General features: G+C 39.9%; 1 protein-coding gene across 3 annotated transcripts in view; it reads left to right on the forward strand.

Moving 5' to 3' along the window:
- pcdh11 (protocadherin 11) overlaps positions 1-24,827 on the forward strand; it is a 128,632-nt gene that overhangs the window by 18,999 nt on the left and 84,806 nt on the right. The window contains exon 4 of one of the 3 annotated variants that reach the window (XM_023278430.3): positions 1,980-4,093. The exons of the other annotated variants lie outside the window; for them this stretch is intronic. Coding sequence (XP_023134198.1) covers positions 1,980-2,063 — 84 coding nt within the window. The 3' untranslated portion in view covers positions 2,064-4,093. Of the gene's footprint in view, positions 1-1,979; positions 4,094-24,827 lie in introns of those variants that run through there. 3 annotated transcript variants of the gene reach the window in all.

A 24,827-nucleotide genomic window follows, 5' to 3' on the forward strand; every position in this document is an offset into this window, starting at 1 on the left:
CTATCAGGGATGCCACAAGCTATCCTTGGGTGGGTCACGTTCTCAGGATCCAAAGTGATGCGACAATAGTTGACCAGCAGCCCTGTTTGTTGAGGCCCTATTACAATTTCATCGTTTGATTTAATCTTTGTGCCACTTTAAAGAAACATCATTTTTCAAAGTCTGCCAAAGAACACTTTAAAACAGCAGTTCTTCAAAAGGTGTGGTTCTCGCTTTTATCTGATGAGGCAAAAACGTGAATATTTGAGCACTCTAGAATTTGTAGAGATCATTTCAAGTGTGATTCTTAAAACAAAAGCTGCATTTGGTGTCTAAGTGCCAGCTATTCAGTCTCTCTTCAGCGTAACATAATACCAGAACTCCAAAAGCAAAGATCATAGGCAGGATGTTGAGTTTTCCTTTTCCTTCATCAAAGTGACAGGCAGTGCTTTAGTGCCTTTACAGTGATCTCTCATTGCCACACACCAGAAAGTAGGTGAAAATAAAGCAGAGACAAAAAGCCCACCCATGGAATAACAATGGGGCAGGAGCACAGGAGGAGATAATTATGGTTGAAGGTCACCAAAATGTTTTCAGGGAATTTACAGATGTAGCTGATAAAGAATAAAGCTTGTAAAAAATACTTCAGAGACTACAGATTTGTGCCGCCATATGGCTTCATTATACAGTGAGAGCTGTATTTGCAAATGCAGCCCTCCTCTTTTCCCTCCCTTCTCTTCCCAGTTTTTTATGTATCTCATCATTTTCTTTTAACCTCTACCCCCTTGATATTGGAGGTCAATCTGCCTCCAGTGATGAGGCGCTCTTGTGAGAGTACGCGCTTTAGAGGAGGCAGATCAAATGACTACCACCCTGCTTGAGTGATCTCAGACATCACCATGAATATGCAGAGAGTAAAATAGCTAGTACGTCCTTTTGTTTGGCCCATTATTGTGGGGCCGCCGAGCAGGAAGGGTCGCTGTTTAACAGAAGATCTAACCTCCTATGACATGATATAAGAGGAAGTTTTGATAGTGGTGTGAAGCATCACATACACTACAGTTTGAGAAAATAGTCCATAAGTGTTGTTGATCTGCCATCTATAGAACAAAATCTGTGGTATTAACAGTTTTGTAAAAATTGCAACTAAAAAATAAGGTCGGTGTTTTGGCTAAGCAGTAAATTAGATTTTTGCACATCTTGCTTTCTTTCTGTGGGTGAAAGTATGGGCCACCTATGGTTTGATGACAAATTGTTTGTGCTTGCTGGTGGTGGGTGCAGAAGTCAGGGAGAGAAGCTACGCTTTTAAAAGGCTAACGAGGCTTGTTAATCAAATTTGATGCCAGTATGAAATCCTCGCGACTGATTATGGTTTTTTTTTTTGTTTGTCTCTTGTTGTCATTATTTATTTCTTTATTTATTTTAATTTCACTTGAGTCATTGCATCTGTAATCACTGTGGCTTGCTAATGTGAGCGCTATCAGGTCCGATCCTCCTCTGATTCAGACATTCACAGATGTGTCGCTGACTTTTTTCTGAGGAACAGCAAAAAATGTCATATTCTGTACATATCAGAGGACCCACTGGCAAGGGTCCGAAAGAAAGAGTGGGCCTAAATTAATCCAAATGTTTTTTTGAGGGGAAACGAGGAGTGCTGCGCTAGTGTGGTGGGAGAGAAAAAGACAAATCGGGAGTGATAATTGGATAAGATTGCATGCTCTGATAAGTACAGGAAAATGCACAAACTTGTGACACCTGTAGCATTCTTCAAGGAAACCTGACAAGATAATGACTTGATTGCCAGCCGTACCTTGAAGAATGCTTTTTCTCTTTTTTTTTTTTGATCTTCTACACTCTTCAGAGATTTTTTTTTTTGTTTTTTTTTTGTATTCAGTTTTCAATGTAGCCTCGCACTGATAAGGCTACAGCTTAGGCTGCTCAGAGCTCAATGACATTGTAACTGCAATCTCCCTATATCTGTCTGTCTCTCTATATTTCAGGAGATGGCACTGAAACCACCACACTATGGCACACTCTGTGGCACAGGTACAGCTCGCTCCCACAGGATTAAAATCAATCTCTAGCTTCCACTACCTAGAGAGAAAAAGAGAGAAAAGAGAGAGAGGGGGCAGAGGGAGGAAAGAAGGAAGGCAAGAACTGAAGAGGTGAAACAAGTACTTTACTGTCTCTACAGCCTCAAACCCCACCTCTTCATACAATCGAGTGAAAAGCTGAATTTTTGAGGGAGGAAGGGGGGAGGGGGAGAAGTGTCTCAGAAAAGGAGACATGCTTCATGTTGCTGCCTGAAACTTGACAAAGCTCCTCCTGTGAATCTGTTGGAAGATTGAAATGCTTTATTGAGTCCTATGCTATTATTTACCTGTGTCAGTGAGGATGATATTGTATGCCCTGAACCCTCCTCCAAAAGTGTCCCACTCCAGCACCCACTCTGTAAAATAGGTGTCAAATACAGTCAGTAGATCTGTAAAGTATGTTTATATGTATGTATGTATATCTATCACAGAGTTGATGGTGTTTATATTTATTGATTGCATTTCTTTGCCTTGTTTTCAAAACTGCCTGGTGGCCATTTTATTTTCTTACTTTCTATTTTTTGTATCATTTGCTCTATCTGGGCTTTGCTCATGGAACTAATGACTTATAATGTGTTTATGCTGCAAGGCCTACAACCCGTAGGCTTACATTAGTATTGAGCCCACTCACGGTGTAACATGACTGTCACTCTTCGCCTTTTTCTGTCCCACTTTTTTGATGCCACCGATAGCATTGTTAGTGACGAGTGTGGCTAGTGTTCCAGAAATATGCATGGCCTCACAGCACCACCACATTTGTTGTGCTTTACAACCGCGCTAAAGATCGCCATGCTGTTATTACACTGGGAGGAATGGTAGGACAAGTTTAATACTTTGAGCTAAGCCACAATCACAAGGGACTAACTGCTGGGGTTATAATCAAAAGCTGTTTATGTAGGGCAGATTTGAAGAGCACTAAGCCTAACCTTTTGTGTGTCGCTTTCAATTCCTAAGTCGGAAGTGATTTAACTTTTGAGATCCATTTTAAAATGACTCCAGATGGTAAAAGAAAAAAAAAAAAAAGAACAGTAATAATCCTCAGGCAGTCGTTAATATAAGTTGGTGGGTTTAAGCAAAAATGACTTGACTTTGTGCACTTATTTAGTCTGACAAAAGACATTTTCTGATGAGAAGAACACCAAAATGAAAAGGTAATCCAGGATTCAGTTCAAAAACAGCAATAACTTACAGTTTGACAGAAAATCCACTATGGTGCAATTAATACTTCTTGGGCCTTCTGTTCTAAGCATCCTTTAATCTACTTTTTTCTTCACCTATAGAATCATCATGGTACCGTATCTCCTGACTAGAATCATTCTACAGTATACACCAGTAACTGGCTTGATGGCTTAGCAGCATTGTTGTTCAATAGTCCTGTTAATTGGTAAGCTAAAGACTTCTTTGATAGGTAAGGCCTAAAAGGCACCTTCAGTACATACATATAACCATAGAATTAGATTCATTAAAATGGACATAGCCCGTGTAGTCATTTGGAAATGTACAGATGGACTGGACCAGAGGCTGTTCCTCCTCTTGTCACAGGCTATATATAGTAAAATTAAATTACTGCACGGACCAGAAGCCTTTTCAGATTTGTTCCAGTCTTAACATGTTATAGATACGCAGACTATGTCTATTTTAAAGCTTTTAATTTTATGTGTTGCCTCTTTTTGAGGCAGGTTGTTATTATTTAAGGACGTATGTTCATGTAATTATGGTATCAAATGTATTCACTACTGCGTAGGAGCCACAGTATGAAATATACATAGCATCCTAGCACTGTGTAATAATTAGATTTGCCTGATCTTTGGGGAAAAGAAAAAAAAATCATACATGGGGAGAGCTTTTGTCCTTGTAGGGGAGACAGAAAACCTCACTTTTATTCAATGTGAAGTACAATATGCACCTTACATGATCTTTGTAATTGACTTTGATTTGCCAGTGTGGAGAAAATTGTAAATGTTTTGTTTATGTATGTGTGCGCTTCTGAAATTTATTAAAGTCTTTTGCATTGTATTGCATATTTTGATGACTCTTCTTATTCCTTTGTTTTGAGCGTTCAATATTAGTTTCCATCACTCGGTTCAGTTTTCTGCACACTATACTGTGTCTGCTTGATGAGAACAGTAGGACTAAAATCAAGCAAACACACATTGTAGAATAAATCTGTTGCTTTTCTCATATACAGTATTGGTCCAACTATATGTGGCTGTGTTGCAGTGGACAAGAGTGAAAGGCTCATTGCAGCCATAGAAATACAGCCACACCCTTCCTCTACATTTTGCACCAATATAGCCCTTAAATAGGAGAAAGAAATGAAGAAATTGTTCTGATATACATGGCTAATTAGGAACAGATTACAGATAAAAAGCTATGGAAATGTGGTGAGAGCACATCCTTTGAAGTGCACAGACAGAAAACAGCGGAACTGAAGCTTTTTTTGGACCAACACCTTTTTTTTTTGTTATTGTTGTTTTTTTTTGTCTCCCCTCCGTGAGAGCTGATAATGATCATTTGATAATGATAACTCTGCTATTATGATGTACAGCGGTGCACAAACACAGGGTTTTACACATCTGAGAGAGATTGATGCTAGAAGGTACAATAACCGCTGCTCAAACATTGTGTTATGGAGTGTTTATGCGTATTTGATCCAAAAATACAGACTTGAAAGGCATAAAACAAAGCCAGAGTGGAGACGACAGAAAATGTTTAATTGCTTATCAAAGTTACTTCATATTTTGAATCTGAGAGAGAGCTAATCAGTTCCCTCGGGGAAATGCGTCCTTGGTGATTTGAGAAAATGGTGTACGCTGAAGAAGAGCATTCCGGTGTAGGGTGCATAAATGTCAGCTTTCTATTAATAGATAAATGTAAACTTCCTAAATGCATCATCTTCACTTAAAACCAGAGCTCGGATAGATCATAAGGTAACTGTATCTCTTTGAGCTAGATAAATTATGGTTTGATTTTTTTTGTGTGATGCATAATTAGGTAATGAAATGTTTTCAAATGAGCCATAAATAAATAAAAAAATACTCCTAACAAAGCCACAGCATTAATGAGTCTTAACATTTGTGCATGAAGATAGAGTAGGCGATAAATGGATTTTTCTTCTGCTTCGGAGTGCAAAGTCAAAGATGAGAAAGAAGCATGGAAAGGGATACGATTTAGTGGAATTAGGAGTTGCTGGTGTGGTTTACAACAGAAAATGTCTCTGTTATGTCTTTGGACCATTTCACTGTTGCTCCTCTGTTTCCACAGTAATTTGCATTTTTAGTATTCATTCATTCATTCATTCATTCATTCATTATATGAATTTTAAATGTTGTTCAATGTTGTTTTTTTTTTAGACTATATCACTAAGAGAAAGTGTTTCAGGAGTTTCTTTGTTGACAAATCGATTCAGGATATATGAGGATGTAGTATTCAATTTCATCTAACCAGGAAGCTCGTTATATGTATTAAGTTTGATTACATATGATGTAATGATAGCTGCAGATGGAGCAGCACATACAGACCCACGCACAAGAGTTAAACAGACACACATGCATCCATTGTGTTGTGGTATTGAGGCTATCCATATGGTCTTCATTAATTGTATATTTTTTTTTGTTGTAGTTTTTCTTTGTTTCACCACTCACACTATGGCCATAGGTTTCTGGGTTTTCTGTTATGTAACATATTAAAACACACAGCATTTATCGAGCATGCATGTATAGCATTAACTAAAATAATGAATTCCAACATGAATCAGAAAGCATATGTGGATTTTTGTTATTCCAGAAAAAGTGTGCTTGACCAAATCACTGACTTTCCTCAACCTTGAGAATGCAATCAGTGCAATCAGTACCGTACCCTGTTATCAGTTCTTTGCCTCTAATAAATGTAACATAAAACGGGAACATATCCGTTGTTCAATTGGACAGCGTTGCAAAAGAACTATTGATATGGCAAAAAAAAAAAACCAACAACATTGTTTTCCTCACATTACATTGATTTTAGAAGTCACTCATTCTCGGCTGAGATCGTCGACATCTTCTGCAGACAGTATAGAATGACAGGTCAAGATCACAGATTGAACGAAATGATCGTTGCAGTTGCTGCCTCAGCTGACTTGTTAAAAGCAATATGCATTTAATAATCTGAGCACCACTGTGGATATTTAATGATATATCTAAATCTGTATGGAAGCACTGTCAGTGAAAGCCTGTTACTCCCTCTGTGTAAGCCTTGTGAATGTGACCGTGTGGATTTTGCAGCCACTCATTCCTTCATACACTTTTAATGTTTCTGTATGTTTTTAGTGGCGACATTAGATACTGAAAGGTGTTTTAAACATAGAACTTGTATTCTGTGGTCGTGTACTCCCACTGAAAACCGTGCCTCCCTTTTAAATGTATAAATGTAAGCATCAGAAGTGCTCCAAATCTAAGGCACTTAATGTCAAGGGTGTTTGAGGTGCGGGTCAATTTACCAAGCAGCAAACATGTTCAGGATATGATGTGAAGTTGTCCTGAAGCAATACTGACTGTCTAAGCAGTGGCTATTTATGCATGCGCTGTGCAGTGGTGCAGGAAACAAGAAGATGCTGTTTTTCTGTTGCACTCCACTCAAGGCAAGACTCCACACAATTGCTGCCAAATCTCTGCCAAACTGAATAATTCAATCATCCCCCATAGCTGCGGTGGTCTATCTACCTTTGTGTGTGCAACAATCAAATCAGTGTGGAAGCCCGCCGAGTGGTTCTTTCTGAGACACTGAGTAGCTCTACAGCCCGGAGATTGTTTTCATTGAAAACAATTCTGTTGATTAAACGAGGTGTGACTGTGGAGCAGGGATCTGAAGAACATCGATTGCTTGTACAATTGTTTGTTCCTTGTTAAAAGTGTGATCTAAAACAGTAGTTGCTGATAGTGTGCGAGGAGCATATGGTCGGCTGCTGTGCCCGCAAGACAGTTACTGTGCTTCTGTGTTCCCTAAAATATCCCAGGTAGAGAAATCCATTATGACCTCCTGTGCAAGCTGCCCTCTAGATTAACAAACGCACAAAATATTTAAAGATGTAGTTTCTGGTGGGTTGGGATGGCTTTGTCAGTGCTTGATTGTTATTTTTTTTGAATGCATGTTACTGAAGTTGTTATATTAGGGATAACTGAGCTTTACAAGCACTCTTTGTGAGATACTGCCCTCCCTCATCCCAGCCCTCTTTGGAGTAATCACAGGGTTCAACCTTAGTTTTTCCCATGTACAGTCAACTGTAATCCCCCCTGAGGACACAGAAAAATACTGTAAAGGTATTTCAAAACTGAAATTACCAAGGTTTTTTTTTTTTTCAGTCATTTAAATTCTTGTTATTTTAGATATACCACAGTCACGTAGAGGTTGTTTGCTCTGAAAATCTTTCCTCATTTTGCTTTCTTATAAGCACACACTGAAAAACCTGTCCAGCAATCTATCATACTTTTGGAGCTAACAAATGTGCTTTTTGTAGTCATGTCCCAAGGTGGGTCATTGTTCAACACTATGTGATGCTGTCAGTGCTGTATAAAGCTGGGATTTTTCTGAAGTGTAACTGAAATGTACAACTAAATCTGTTCCCAAAAGCCAAAACAGAATGAACACTTGTGCTAGATATATTGCATTTCCCCCCCAGAACAAAAACAAAAAACTCACAACGATTCCTAGAAGTGATGTTTTATGCCAAGAGACTTATCCGGCATTAAAGACAATGTCATGACAAAAAGCAGTTGTGTGTTTGCTAGCTGATGGTAGCCAGACTAAATAGAAGCAACTTAAAGACATTGTCCAAGGAGGGCCATGTGTCCTCCTTAATCCTGGTAATCCTTGAACAGAATTCTTGATTTGCTTTTGTAAAAGAGATTGGGAGATGATAAGATGCTCTTCCGCCTCCTTAGAATAGCTGATAATCTGGTTTGAACAGAGGACTCAGTGGGTATTTAGCCTGCCTTAACATTTGCCCAAGCAGATGGCGCTGACGGGGGAAGGCACAACCTTAGTCTCCAACCCCCTCCCTCCCTGCATGGTCGACATTGGGGAAAAAAAAGAACAGTGGGATGATAATCAATGTTGTTTATTTTGCTGCTTGACTCTTTAAGTACTTTCAGCCAGATTATAGGCTTTTGTAGGGGATAATCGGGAGACCGCAGACAATTGCCTTTTTTCCATGCTGACGGTATTCCCCCACTAATTCCTGATTAGTCCCATTGCAAACCCTGTTAAAATTAACTGGACACTGCGCTAATCACTGCATTTCAAACACTCGCTGTTCTGGTGCAGTGGACATAACATATCCGGCTGTAAGAAGACATCCCTTGAGTGATATCTTCATTAATGCTTGCGTTTGAAGCTGCCTGTTTCTCAATATGATGACACACACACCATGAACCCGGAAATTCACTCCAGGGTAATTGTAACACTTCGAGACTGAACAAGAAATCCGCTGACCTCTTCTGACAAACAAAGACAAACCCCTTCTATCTATTTTGTGATTTTAAAAAAAGAGATAAAATTGTTGTTCTTATTTCAGCATGCTCATGGCATCGTCCATACTGGAACTCACAACAGATGTCAAGACATTCTCATCTGCTAAGTTAAATGCACATTATTCTGCTGCAATAGCCACAAGATGCAGCATTATGAATTTGTAGAAACCTCTGCAGCGCAATGCCTCTGATAACATGCATGTGAGCTGTAAGCATGACTGCATATAAGCCATTAAGTCGTTTATAATGGTTTCCTAAGCCCACCTCTCTGACCTAATGCCTTCAGCAATCTTCTCAGCTTGGACTGGACACCTGCAACAAAAGCATTTGAACAAATGAGATCAGCCCATTGACTAATTAGAGCTGTGCATGGCATAAGTGGGCTGACTGGAGAGCTTTGCACGTATGGAAGAACTGTTTAGCGAAATGCATCTGATGCATCCGTTCTGTCTTTGTCGATGTAGGTGCGTTTTATAACTGGATCGTGTACATAGCTGTCAGGCTCAGTAAGGGGTAGAAACGCAAGAGACAAGCAGACGCTCCAAATGCATCCTTCTCAAACATGTAAACAGTGCCAAGTTAAACGACACACGCACAATGTCACGCTGATTTTCTTTGTGTGACCTCACTTTATCGGATCACAAGGGAAAGGGGAGGAGGTTGATTATGTTTAAAATAGTTTGCATGACACACACAAACACTATACGTTGTAATTATACCTACCGATGCAGTTTGATGTCTTTGTGTCATACTTGTGATGATTAATGCAGCTATTGCGTTATCATCAGTGCTGTGCTATTTAAGTGCTTCCTCATTATAAAAATGTACCGCATGTCTTGTGCTTGAAAACTGATGTCAGCAAGGAGGTATCTATAGACCCATTAACAGAATATTAGATGGTGAACCACATGCAGCTAATGCCAGGTTGTGGTAACACATTGTGCAGCTCATTCTAATGGGTTGTATCTATAACTGTATAAAAATTGTAGGACACTGCTCACTTTTACTCAGGGTGCACCTTTGAAATTTATTTATATTGCAGCCTTGCAGTGCAGAATAATGACAACAAAGCTTCTAATTTGAGTCTATTCAGCACAAACCACAGCATTAATTTGTACAAGAAACAAAAGCAAGCATCTCGAAGCCTTTGACATTTTGACACAATTGCATTTCTTCATCACCTTTACTTTCACTCAAATAGCTAAATAATGTATCCACAAAATGACATTTCTATACAACTAAACTGCATTCACAGTTACATTTGGAGAAATGTGTTTTCACACAGATTCCGATTGGTTTCTTTGTCGGATGTTACAAATACATTTCAAATCGACATATCTTTGTCATTTATTTTATTGGTTAGCCAATCATATACTAGATAGGGTGGGGCTCATCAGACTGGTGACCAAGAAAATGGAGAGGCTCCAAAAATGTTGTGAACTGCTTGTATTTTAACCCAAACTGTGCTATTTTCCCAAAGCTAACCACATAGTTTTGGTGCCTAAAGTTAACACGTTTAGGCAACAAGTAGTTATCATTGTGAACGTGGCAACTAAAGTATTGATATTTTCCAAAGATAAATGGGTTAACGAGGTATGTTGAGCCTGAAGTCAGAGTTTTCGGGGTCATAAAAGCATCTCTCCTCTACCCTGTATGGATTACCATGGTAACTTATGCTACACATTTAACCTGCGCTGGAGGAGCTTATGTTAGGAGTTTGGAATTTAAATTGGCTCTAATAAGCACCTCTCTTTGACCGTTCGTATTGATATTCTCTAATTGCAGTATAGCTTCTCCCACTATCCTGCTAAGCCATACATTAGAATGGCTCTGAATGAAATTGTGCAGCTACAGACATGCAAACTGTATTTGTCATGCTGTTACGGATACCTACAAACACTCAATTGGTGATGTAGAAAATGCATTAATATGTTTCCAAGCTCGGTCCTTATTTGCTGACCATTTTACTTGGCTTGGCCTTGATTTGGCCCAAAACAGTAATTAGTATCCTTCATTATGAGACATTGTCAGACCAAATGCACTTCTTGAGTAGCATGTTTAAATGTATGAAGTTTAAAGTATAAGAGCTTTAATGTGCAGCTGTCAGGTCAGAAATAAGCAGCAGGCATTGAGTGCACTGAGTGGTAAAATAAACATTCATTTTCATGACTAAAAAATGTTCTACCAGCGTTCCTCTCTTGCATCATTTGCAGAAGCAGCACTTCTAACCGTAATAAACGTTCATATTCTTCATAGCTTGTCATTAAAACAACTTGTCCCTCTTTACTGAAGTAGGCTGCATGCTACCGGCCCATTTCGTACAGAAAAAGAGTTGAATGAGGTGTCAAAACTCCCCTTTTACGCAAGTGTGGACAGAGCTCAATGAACAAAAACTGGGTTAACAAAGAAAATTTATAACCACAGCCGTAACATCCATTTTTCTGCTTTGGGTTTGGGGTTTTGTTGAGCTGGCTTACACAAGGAAAGATGGATATGTCAAACTTGCTTTGAAGTACAGCCCTAAACCAAACCAAACAGTGAGTGAAAACATAAGTAACTAACACATGAAAGTCCTATTGCTGACTTCTTCCTCCATCTAGCCTCCATAGCTCTGCGAAACTGCAAGCCTTGACCACTCTGTCATGGATGAGAGATGCATCTGTTAGCAAACTAATTTTTAGTTTCTTCCAAAATGTAAAAGAGAACGCTGTTTAGTTGTATAGGATTGTGATTTTGTGAAGAATGGGTTTAATGTAATATTTAGCTCCAATACTAGGGAGCATATCCCTTAATAAAGTGGAAAGATAGCTTGAGCCTTGAAAGAAGAGCAGAATCGTGGATATTTGGAAGAGTCTTCTTAAATAATGCGTGTGATATTCACCAGTGGTCATAAAGAATTTATGTGCACGCAGTCTTCAAAAAGAGCAGCAGCTCATTCCCAAGATCAGTCATATATACTATTACATGCCGTTCTGACAGCTTTTTGTGGCAGAGGTCTGTATTGCTTGAACAGCCAGACAGTCATCACGCAGTGATAAGGCTTCACGTCAGACATTGGTGCTTCTCACACACACTTTCTGAAAGCCCTTTTGCAGTTAAGATTTGGTAGCAAAAGAATGACGAGCAACCGAAAGAATGTTCTCAATTTACAATTTCTTCTGATAGGATGATGCCTTTCCTTATCCACCCTTTACTAATGAAACCGATAAATCAAGAATCCACAATCATTTTAGGTTTAAGGATTTCTCTCCACTAAACAAATTTGTAGCTAATCTGTGATTAAAATAGAACACCTCAATCCTATCTGCCTGTAATCACCTTGTTTTCTATTTTTTGCTTCCCTTCTTTCTATTTATAATAGGCCTTGCATACAGATGACATGAAACTTACCAAATACGCTCTTTCCATATCAAATTTTCTCTCCTTTACTGTGATTGAGGTTACAATAATGGATTTCAGCAAAAGAAAAAGAGACGGATTGAGGAGAATTCCGAACACAGTATATTGCAAACAAATTCCTTTCTTATATTACCTGTGATCCCCACATATAGACAGAGACTGCTTGTGATGGAGCGCACATGTGCTCAAACCCAGAGGTAATGGCCAACACTTCAGTGACTTCGGTGAATTGTGCCGACCTTATTGCATTGTGTGGATGATTGTGTTATGCTCCCTCAGATAATGACTGTGCCCTACTTTGACTTTGAGGCAGTGACCTGAAATAAGGCACACAAGTGAAATCCGAGTCTGGATGAACCTGGAAGTGATTAAGGTCACGCAGATACACCACATTTGTTTGACCCCACCCCTCACCCTCCCATCCAATCGCTCACATCAGCCAACGACTGCAAATCCTCAGGGAGTCTTTTGTAAAAATCCTTCTCAATGCAAACACCTGCCATTGATAACATGTTTAGGGAAAGTGTCAGGATGATTAAATACTCTTATATACACATGAAACCAATCCCTGATTTTTAGTACCTCATTCATCTAACGTACAAGAACACATGGTATTGCCTTTTTAAATGACATAAGGTCTTTAGATTGATGGTAGATAATCAAAGTTCAACTTCATAAATAGGCAAGTGCTTTTTTCCATTGCATCATTTTCTGAATGAAACCAGCTCTTGTGGATATTCTCGCACTTTAGTTGGCCTTATTTGTTTTAGACTGGACAACAATGTGGTATAGGGTGTAATCAGTGAACGGTGCACAGCAGGCTGCTTCTCATATGTCCAGCATTGGTATGTATTAGCTGTGGGTGCTGACTGCACACTGGGAGAGTCACTGAGGTCACAAACAGTTCAAAGGCAACTATCAGCGGAAGTGCACAGTAATGCAGTGCGGTGTCAGCAAGTCACTGCAATGTGATGAATAAAGAAATATACAAACTTTCTAAGGGAATATGAAAATACATCCAAGTAGTTAAGTATTCATCACATATCGAGAAAGTAAAAGATCAAGTGAATGAAGATGAGTGCATCAGAAAAGATGATGCAACGCTGAATCCCGGATTCATCTCAAATTAAACTCCATTCAGCTCCTTGATACATTATTTAACAGAGTGACTGAAAGGGCTGAGATTCCAAGTCCAAGTCTCCCTGACATGATGCATACATGTCTTGATGCTTCGGGGAAAACATGGATAACATGAGATCATGTCTGCCTCTTGAGGCGCAATGCACCGCGTGGATATCTGGCTTGTTTTTGTGTCTTTCTATTCTGCTGGGGATCAGTACACAGCTCCCCGCCACAGCCATGATGCCCAGATAAAAATTACTCTTCCTCTGGTGTGTATGTAAATCAGAGTGGAACATATAATGAAATAATGAAGTGTGCCTCTGCTTTTTTTTCCAAGAGAGACCATTGGGACCCACTATTTTTAGACACAACAAAGAGATTGCCAGGGGTGTCCAGTCTCTCTGGTTAAGTTGTGGAGTTTTATCCACTTGTCAATGTACAACTGCTTGTCTCAGGGCTTAAACACACGCTGGGAAGAAATGGAGGCCAGTGTCTCCCTCCAGACAATGTCAATTAAGCCTCTGTGGGATTCAGTGGATGGATGCATCCATGGATGGTCATTTTTTTTCACACTAATAGATGATGGACACCATCAATAAGATCAAGGGAGCTGATTCTGAGTTATGTGCGATACGCATCCACCGGCCACATGCATAGTAACCCTGTAAGATGACCCTCTCTGCCAGCAGGAAATGCTTTGTCACTCAGACAAATGTGGCAGATGAATGCTCAGCATGATCCTGGGGTATTTGTCATCTGGTGTTCTCTTTCTAATGGGTTTACTGTTGATGATCCAGGTCAGAGAAGGACAAAGTGCTCCACACCAGAAGTTCAGAGCAGATTCCCGAGCAGGATCACAAGACACACTCTAAACGCTCAATATTATATTTGCCATTATTTTGATCCTATTCTCACTTTACCTTTAAATTTAATGAGCTACCTAATTGTATTCCTTTATTTTGCGATGTTCTTTCTAAATCTCACCAAGGTCACTGAGGTCTGAACATAGTACATGCTAGGCTGTCTCCACTTCTATTGCTGAGGACTGTTAGACCCTGAATTTATTTGACTGTAACTGTGTAATAGACAGATAATTTCCTGTGACCACATTATCTTCCATATTCTCAATACAACATTTGACCTTGTAAATGTGATTTTGCAGATGCAGCATGCCAGGATCTTTGCAAAGTCAGATATATTCTGGAATCCTTGGCAAGTAGGAAGGGGCAGCAATGCTGCCATGTTTGCCTTTTGGAGATAACACCTCAGAGGTCATTTGAATGACTTTTTATGATGTGGGTCACCTCAAACACACTGAGCAACCAATTTCCTGACGTGAGATTTTTCCTCCTCAGCAGTTTTTATTATTATTATTTTCATATGACTTTGAGGGTTTGCTTATATATGGATGATCACTCTGTAGACTATTTCCAGAGTGCAGGGCCACACAACCGTTGCTTTGTGATAACACAAGGGTCTACCCGTACACATCAGGTGGGTTTAGTGTCAGAGTTATAGCAACATCTGTTATCCTTCTATTACATTTCTCATAAAAAAAATTTATGGTACAGAAATGGAAACCCATAAATGTATCCTTAACATTCAGGATTAGAATGCCTCCAAAACTAACTGTCCTTGACTACTTTAAAAGGAAAACATAAAAGGCAGTGCATGTCAAGACACACATTCCCCAGCAAAGTGAAGATTCCTTCCTCTTATCTGTTTGATTTTGCACTTAGGGATTTTTTCTTCATCTTTTCTCTTCAAACATCAAGTGCCAAAGTCATTTACATGTGCTAGGGGCAAGCAGAGTTAAAACTCAGACATACAACTTACTGCTGTCTAGAGGCAGTCAGTGAGGAAAATAGGGAAGCTGTAAGGAATGGGTGAAATAAGGCAACAGAGGAAGAGTAAAATGAAAGGAAAGAGAAAAGGGAGGGAAGAGGAGGAGAATGAGAAAAATGAGGACGGTAGGGGGTGAGAGTGAAACACAGAGAGGGTAATTCAATTTGACTGAAACTCTCTGTCACTTTGTACAACTAGGGGATTGGCCTAACCACCAAAATGAATTAAAATTCATGAACTATTGAGGAGTGAGCTGCCAGTAGAAAGTGGAGAGGATGATACACCTTTAAAGGAGGATATTATTTTTTTCTAATTACAAATAAATGAAGCTATTACTTTACCTTGAATTAAAAGCAGAAGGGTTCCCACAGAGATATCTGATCCCATGTGTAACTCATTTAAGACCGATTTGGGCTCCTATTGAGCTGACGGGTGAATTGAAATTAGGGTAGCAGAGCACAACTGGGTAGCTCAACTGCACAGTATTGTCTAACTCCTGCTGGCTCAGTGCCCTTTCTTTAGCCTAGAACCAGTTGACATTTGTTTGTTTAAAAACCATATCTGCAAAGTACCTTTTGGTAAAAAGAAAAAAAAAACTTCTGGCTTGGTTACAGTTCCACACTCTAGTTTGTAATCTTAGATGGATTCACAAATGTCTACGCCGTGGGATCTGGCATGGGAGGAACACACACACAGCCGATTATTTGTAATGCTTCCCAAACTAGACAAATCAAAAGAAAATCCAGCGTTTGACTTTGATCCATCCACAATATAAATAACTAATTTATCAATTGTGCTTAAAGAGGCATACAATGGGCAGAACAGAGAACATTGTGTTGCTGGGATAATCCCTTAGAAGATTTATCCTGACGTTGCCTTGAGGGGAATAGTGGGAGCAAGAAGCAGATCCCGTTCCCTCCTCTCTGTCTCTCTATCTGTTTCTCTGGATACATGCTCACTATCTCAGCTCCTGATCAGCCCTATTTAGTTATATGGCATTGTGTTCTTTGATATTCCAGTTAATCCGTCGAGTGAAGAGATTTTGCCGAAGATTACAGTGATCCAATGAACTTTTGATCATGTATGTCTGTAGCCCTATGGCGTTTTTCTTGCTGTGCATTCATACGTATTTGTGTTTTGGTGCGAGTTAATTGAGGTGGCTGCCTTCCTCTCTTGTGTGGGTGACTTTGACTGTTCCAAGATATAGTAGCAAGAGTATTGCCATTGATGGTCTGACAGCCCCACAGCTTCCCTCAACCTACTCGGAGGCTACTGTAGGTGGTTCTGAACGTGAATGCCAAAGCATAGACATAATCTCAGAGTTTTATTTGCATTCATTTTTTTTTTTTTTTTTTAAATTTAGATAAAAAAACGAAAATTAAACAGAACCATATAAGAACAGTGGATGAAAAATGAGCTCTGATGATATCTGATTCCAGTTTAGGTAGAGTAGAACCCTAACTGTAGGTTTGGGCCAGAGTCAAAAAGTGACCATAAAGTCAGAAGTGGATTCATTTATTGTTATTTTTTTGTTGTTGCCTGGTTAGTGAACCTGGTGACTAAACAGAGCACTTTAAAAACCAAAATAGGCCACAAAAGTATGCTTCTACTTTAAGACTTCCCAAGTCCATCTTACAAATTTACTATGAATGTTTTAACCCAAAGTGAGCTATGTTGCCTGGCAACAGCACAAAAAGCCAGCGCAGATTTGGATAACATCTGTTTTCAGTTCATGACTTCTATCAGTTGGGGCATTCTTTATGTGCAATTACTTGAACCAATCACATGCAAAAGCTTTTTTCAATCTGGCTCCTTGAGTGCTGTCACTAGTTATTACAGTGCATGCTATTTTGCAAAAGTGCATTTGCAGTTTGAAGAGCATCCCAAGATATTAGTGGCATCTAATTGCATTACCTGGAGAAGACTGATGGCGCCAGTTAAAATGGTTGGATCCTGATCTGGCTGTGTTGAGGGCAAGTGCTTCTTTACAGGTTATACGTCATGTTTCTGACTGGAATCTTTTGTCGACTAAGTGATTTTCTGACAGCTTTAAGCCTCCACTCGCCTCACCAAATACCCCTATTCCCTAAGCAATCATACATCTTACCATTAATCCACTTTCATCCATGTGAAACTAAAACAACGACAGAATGATAATGGCAGCTAATGCAGCCAAATTTTGATTGCACAAGTCAGATTTGTTCTCATTAACTTGTTCTGAATTGATTCATGCATTCATGTTTGTTTACCTAGCAATAGTGTAAAATGTCCCAGCAGTGCAATCCATATTCAAGCAGACCAGCTGTGAGCCTTGCAGCAGCACTTTTCCATTTAGGTCCTGAAAAAGCCACATAGCATTTTCGGTCCTTCATCATTAAATTGCTGCGAAATAACCACTGATCAAATCTTTACATCTTTTCAACAATCCATTACGGGAGTAACATTTTTTATGCATATTGTACAAGGCAGCTCCTCTTTGGCAAGGTGACAGAAATGGCTCTTTAAAATGTACAGTTTCTATAAGAATAAAAACAGTCATCTCGTGGACAGCTCAACATCATTTCCCAAAAAGCCACGGGCAAATCTTGATGACTGAGAAGACAATAAGGTGAAAACTGCCAAGTGACCCTCATAGGATATGTCTCTAGCACAATCTGTTCTCTACTTCTAGATTTAGTAGGGACTGGAGGGGTTTTTACCTCACAGTCCTCACGTAGTCCAGTGGGACTCTCATCTTGGGAATAGCATGCCAGTTTTATTGAGCAGGGAGTGGCAGTGGAGAGAGACAAGGGCCCTCAGAGATGCCTGGATGTTTTCCATATTAAACTGAAGAGAGCAAGACTTAAGATCTCACTGGTGAAATGAGTCATTTTCGATATGAAAATGCCAGTTAAAGTAGAATAATTATGGAAGCTGTGACATATATATATATATATATATATGTATATATATATGTCTGTTGTTGGTCTGAGATTTTATCCCACTTGACTATCTCACTGCCTCTCCTCTTCTCATTTTTACTTCTACCCCACCTACACATTTCTCTAATCACTTCCCTCCCTCACTCTTTCCCCGGGCCCCTCCCTTGCGCTGGTTCTTGCTAATTCCCAAACCTCGAACTCCTCCTTTTTTCTGCCTCACTTCCTACGGAGAGTGAAATGTCTATGGGCATTTATAATCACATTAATATGGACAAAGGATGTGGGGTAATAAATCGCTTCTTTCTCTCAATGAGCCATAAGAAGTGGTGATAAAAACAACTTTTCTGTTGTTGTGCACTTTTGCCTTGTGAAAAAAAGAGGTCTGTTTGAAGTTCAGATTAGTCTTCAGGGAGTCCCACCTATTGGGACTGTTAACCTTTAGCCATTCAGCCATAAAGCAAGTGAGTTCCATTAAAATACATAATGCATGAAGTGCCGAGATTGCATGCCATTGATCAGCACTTGAATAAATTGAGTTGAAATCCTATTAACATAACCAGTTACACATAAAGTGAGATGAATAAAGTGCAGTATAACACCTGCAAAAATTAGCTCCCATCAGCCACATTTTTTTAATGATGGTTAAGGTAGTAAAGCTAACTGGAGGCAATTTAAAAATAAACAGCTATTTGTGCAACAAGCTGCTCCCAGTTTACCCTTTTGTTTGCCTTTCTACTCACATTTTAGCTTTTTTTTTTATCATAACAAATTTAACTGTGGGTTTAAAATAATTTCATATACAATAAACATGTACTTCATATATCAAACACCCTCCAGCCAATTGTGAGCCTTAGCCTCCGACAGATCCTACTAGGCCCCTTTCCTTCGATTTAATACTGGGCATAAGGTAATTTTTTCTTCCCATGTTAGTCAAAAACAAAGTAACACTTTTGCATTTTTTTCACCTCTTATTCTCTGTGTAACAAGAAATCCATAACCTTTTGTTATCCTTTTGGCCAAGTATGAGAAGTTGCCATGAGATCCACATCAGAGCTCTTTAGCTCAGTGCAGTTGTGGCCTCCGATGCAGCACCGACTCACGGCGCCTGGCTGCTTCAGATGTGGTAACAAAGATTCCTGCCCTTCCCCCAACAACCGCACTCCACTCTTCAAAGCATGTACATGTTCCCCCTTTTAACACAATTAAGGGCCGCCCTGTCATCTTGACAGGTAGCCTCCATCTCCTTAAATGCTCGCATGCCACTGCAATAAGTCTTTGTGCGACTCACATGCCATGCCATGTTTTTTTTTCCACCATTTTTGTTTTCCTTGTTCTAACTTCCCTTCCCTCATGTATCAGGAATAATTAGGGCAATTAATTCAGGTGGATACCCATTACAGCATATGTGTTTTGAGATTAGGTGCAGAGAACGCTCTGTCACTCGACCCCGTGCAGACTGGGAGATGACCCAAATTAAAGCATGTTTCCTCCCGCCCATAGCTCCCCTCTTCCTCCTCAGATCCACCCCCAACGCCCCCAAGCCCCCAACCTCACCCCCCTTCCGGTGCCGTGCCAGCCTCCCCACGACAATGCCAGAGAACGCCTGCCAATGGTAGCAGCTCTTTAATGAAATAGTAATTGTGACTGTGACTTGCATGCATCAGTTGCTTTGCTGTCCTGTTCTGTTCTGTTTCATTGCACAATGCAGACAGACAGGAGCCTACTGAGCTCCAGCTCTGTAATTTCATTAATGCTCAGTGTTGCACCTCTGCGTATAGTTTGTTTTCATTACAGCTTTACATTAGCTGTGATTGCTTTACTAAGTCTTCTGCCTTATTGTTGAAGGTCTTAATATTTTAAGAAATGCTGCGCATAAAAAGTCCACCGCACTTTTGCTTGGGGGTTACACCCAATGGATTATATGCATGAAGCAGATTGCCTAAAGAAGATGCGCAACAAGATTTTTGTGTGATGGCAGTAACAGCTGTTCAGGGAGAAGCAAGAGCATGGAATATTTAAGATCAATATATCATTTATTTCATTGGGAGTCTATAATGGGCCCGCAATCGTATGCTCCATTACTGGACACAAGGGCCTAGACTGCTGACCAATCCCATCTAATGAAAACAAATGTACTGGCAGGCTCAAGAAAAGAAATACACTACACTGCAGTTAACATTCCACTGTCATTTTGTATGAGGACTGTGGCCCTGGTCTATCCAGACCGGCAGGCTTAACAACTCAAGTGTGTCATTATGTGTGGGCAGGGAGAGGGAAAGCCGAAAAGTGTCCTAATAGCACACTTCTGCTGAAAGTGAAAGCCAGATTTAATAGACATGTAACTGCACTATAACATGAATTTCAAAGAAAAGCAAATCTATCTATCCATCTATCTATCTATCTGAATTCTCTTTTTGTTACAGCATTAACAATTCTGTGTGTCATGTACAGAGGCTTAAAAATGATACAGTCTTTTATAGCTCTTTCATCAGAGCACAAATAGGATCAGGACTATTATTTCCAAAGTGCCCGTGTTGATCCAACATCAGTTTTAGTTTTAGATCATGTCAAAAATGGAAGAAAAACAAGGACATATTCAGTGATCCCGGTTCAGCACACCTCCTCTGAGGAGTTTGATGAGTGCAGCTCCAGATTAGATTAGAGGCCTCACACTGATGAATGTAATCCATCATCTTGTAAGCAGCAGAAATTTATGACAATTTACTTCCAGTAACTCTGTCATAAGCTCTTAGCTTTTAGTTTTTAGAGTTGCATAACTACAAACAGAATAAAGAAGCAGAAATGAAGGCTCGTGGGGCGGCCTGTTTCATAAAACTTGGGGGATTTTGATTTGTGACCATGACAGAGATTGAAAATACAGCATTCTACGTTGAAAGCACCTTTTTTCTATTTCCTGCTTTTTTGTTTCTTTGTTTCACCTTTTGCCTTTCCACCGCAGGCAAAACAAAATGTGTGGCGGTTCCATTTCATCAACTAAACTCGGAGATAAAACACGTATAAAACGGGATGTTTTGTGAATGTTTCACCACTTTATTCCAGTTTGCGAGACGACAACTTCTTTGAACTTGATTTTCCCCCCACGGTGCAGCTACTGTGCAGCCCATGAAGTAAGTCTTCTTACTGGGCACCGAGGGAATGAGCTGATCAGCCTCTCAACACAGATCTTTTGTTTTTGTTATTCATGTCATATTTCTGTCAGGTGTGGCAGCTCATCAAGCTGAAATAATGAGGCCACATTCCATGATTAGTGACAAAACTCTTTAGATATTTATGTGACAATAAATTGTTTCCTTTGTCAGATAGATGGTTCTTGTGATTTTTTTTCACCAAAGTTCCCATTATTTCTCTGTATTGTTTACATATAGAATACGCAACCGGCAGCAGGATTTCTCACCACAGTACTGCATTTTTACGAAATTCCATCTTTTGGTACTAAAACAGGTGGCTCAAACCAGTGAATTTAAACCAGCAACAACTAAAAAGCCAAAATAATCACTAGAAATGTTTGTGCATACCATAGAAAACCACTTTGTAAGTGGGCGTATTAATTTAATTGAGGCAGAATCTGCTGGGTGACATGATAGAGAAATGTGGGTGGAGAGTCTGAGCAGCTAAGGAGTTTAAATATTTATGCTTCTTTAGTTTTATAATTCCTAATACCCATTAAGTGACATGAAATAATGTAATGTGAATAGCAATTTAAGCATTTAAATATCAAACCTTACTTTCCTGCAACATGGCTGTGGTGCATATATTGCTTAAATTACACTACATAAGAAACACCATATTTATAGTTCATATTATGCTGTTTAGAATTAGAATAACTAACACTGATAGAGGTCGATTAGTGTTGTCTTAAAAATATCACTGATGGCGTGATAAGAAAAAAACCACACCACATATTCATATAAGTGCATCAAAAAATAAAGTGCAGGTTTTGGATCTACTCTTTGTATGCTGCCTGCACAGACAACAGCTTGACAGTTGGTTTCAAAGAACGTCTCAGCACCTGAAGGGAGGTGTGCAAGGAAGGAGAGAATCACAAAAGTGGTTCAGTCATGCACATCACATTGTTCTTGTTTTTTTTTTTTTTTTTTTTTTATTAATCCCCACTGTACATCTCTGCAGAACTTAAAACAGACTTTAGTTAGCACCCTCTAACTCACATCAAAGTCAACACTTGTTTGTTCTGTCATCTTTAGAAATAGACATTTGCCCAAACAAGTGACAGTAACACTTCTTATGCAAATAGGCAAGAAAGAGTCTTCATTGTTCTCAGCACAGGGTAGTAGTGGCTCACATCAGGTTACAGGTGGAGGAAAAGTGATGCACTGGGTGAGTGGGACGGTTTTGCTGTTTTAACCGCTGAAACGTCTCTATTGTGGATCCAGTGTAGCTGATTTAAAATACTAAACTGTGACTGCATCTGGATGATACTGAAGCAGGCCAGTCTACTCCATTCACATGTATATTTAGATATAATATTTACTTCCTGTCCAAATGATTGCTTCAGATTTTGCAGAAGTGAAATGTTTCTATGCAGCACCCCCTCTTTCAATAATAGTCAATTTAAATCATATCTCAATACTATGACGCACATGTCACATTAAAACTTAATTAACTCTCCATCCACCATTATGAGTAGTGTGATGTCAGTCGAATGCTGATAACGCGCAGTAGGGAGAGCTGTGCAAAGTGCGGTGTACTAAAATCACACTAATTTAAATAACTGACATTGTACATGCTGCGTTGAATAAATAATTAAATAAATAAATAAATAACACCTCCGGATCATAGCCTGGGTTTCTCATTAGAAGGCACACTGTGCAACTCAGTGCTCAGGAATGAAAGTCAAGTGAAGCAATTGCAATAATTACAGCAGCAAGAAAAAGTGTGTGTGCGTGTTGGGAAGGGTATAGGGGCTTCACGGAAGCCAATGAGGAGGGAGGCGCTGACTGTCTACAGGTGTCTCTGATTAAGGGTAATCTAGGTAGCCCTCCCCTTTTTTATCTCCACAACAAGCCCTGCTGCTTCTGGGTGCCTTGAGCTCTGTGGCTGCTTGGCGTAATGAGCTCCACAGCCACACAGTAGATGCCCTGCAGGACAGTCCCTACAGAGCTATAATGAGTACTCCAGTGTACCAATTCGTGCTCCCCACCAAGGGGCCCCCCAAGCCTGCCTACCCTCAGACATGGGTGGGCACGGTGTGTTCGCCAAACCCTTCCATAGCCTCCCCTGCACTTCAACTCCCTATCTGAGGTAATGGCATCCCCTCTGGGTTCAATGGTGTCTGTGCGTGTGTGGTAGGAGGGATGGCCCAGAGCCTAAGCTTGGCATCAATCACTCTACATCAAGAGCCGGGTGTAAGGCAGAGGCGGCGATAGGGATTGAGTTGCAGCGAAAATAGAGAGAGGCACAGGACACCGGGATGGAGTGCCAGGTGAAGAGTGAGGACAGCTGAAGTAGCTGGGGATGGAAAAAGGTAAATGATGGTAGAGGGATGGAGAGAGTGAGGTAACTGACAGATGGAGTGAATCTGAGAAGGAACGAAAGATAAATTGTACAATGAGGGAGCTGCACAGTTAGATGGGTGAGAGAGGCGTGGAGAGAAAGAGAGAGGAGTATCTGAGTATAATGAGGTCTATGGAGGAGGGTAGGTAAAGAGAGGGGGGAGTCCAAGGAGAGGAGAGATAGTGGAAGAGAAAGAGAGAGAGAGAGAGAGAGGAGAAAGAGAGGCTCTTTTGCCAAACAGCGGTCCCTCTGTTGGTGCTGGGGTGGATCTGTGTGTTTAAGAAACTGCACTGCTGTGCTTTTGCTCTCTTAAACAACCAGGAGGTGGGTGAGAGGATCGACGGGCCTGACCACAGAACAGGGCTTTGAAGCTGCCTCACGCTGCGAGAAACTGTATTGGATTTAGAGAGACTGCCTTTCAAAAAGAAAAAGCGGGGAATGAAAGACAAAAAGAAACAGAAAACAGAAGTACAGACAAGAATCAAAGAGAATGAAAGAAATACGCAGCACACACACAAGATTGACGTGCACTTTTGCCCATCTATAGTTATCACTTTTTGAAAGATTACCATAACAATTAACATTTTCCACTAACCCCATATGTACACAGAGAGATGGCAATCATGAACACGGTGTAGCATTCATTAGGATTATTCACCGTCATTAATTGTGGTCATAAACAGTTTTCATGGCTTGGAATGATTTAGTCTGTTTCTAGAATTGGTTGTCTTTTGCATTAGAAAGTCTTGTGTTTGCCAGCATTTTGCATTTGTGGATGTGTTTCTCTGTGTGAACGCCTGCGCATGTGTGTGTTCTTAGATGCTTGTGAAGTCCAGGAGTAAAAAGGCGCTCATCATCTTTCATCTGTGCTGCATTTATTCTACAGTAGCTCTGCAGCATCTGTTGCAGCCATTTTTTCCCCCCACATGTTGTAAACTTGGTATTTTGAAACTAAAATCTTGAGCATCTTCAATGGCAGCTAGTCAGATCACTAGTTGTACCTACTGGCATCCGAAGAGAATACATTATCATTTTTCTGAAGAAATACACTTGGGGATAGAGTAAGTGTGCAACATTATATACAGATACACAATAGATACAATAAAATGAGAAAGTTTTTGCTCTACAATAGCTACATCTGTATCAGAGAGGATTAGCATAGCGGGTAGGATTGGACAGTGTGTCTTATTTTAATTGCCGTGTATTTTAAATAACTTCCCATTGCTTTTCTTCTTGAATAGAACCTCTGTGGGGCCAAAACTGTCTTTTCAGAAAATGGTTCCATCTGGGAATAAGGATTACATTATTATTATTATCTTGTGAAGGATTAAGGATTTGTCTCATTTAGTCCCAGTGTGCTCTGCAAAATACAAGTGAATCACAGCACAGTATAAAACAAACAAACATGCTAACACATCTATATGTAGATA

Source organism: Amphiprion ocellaris, chromosome 13 (genome assembly GCF_022539595.1).
Source record: "Amphiprion ocellaris isolate individual 3 ecotype Okinawa chromosome 13, ASM2253959v1, whole genome shotgun sequence".
Taxonomy (NCBI): domain Eukaryota; kingdom Metazoa; phylum Chordata; class Actinopteri; family Pomacentridae; genus Amphiprion; species Amphiprion ocellaris.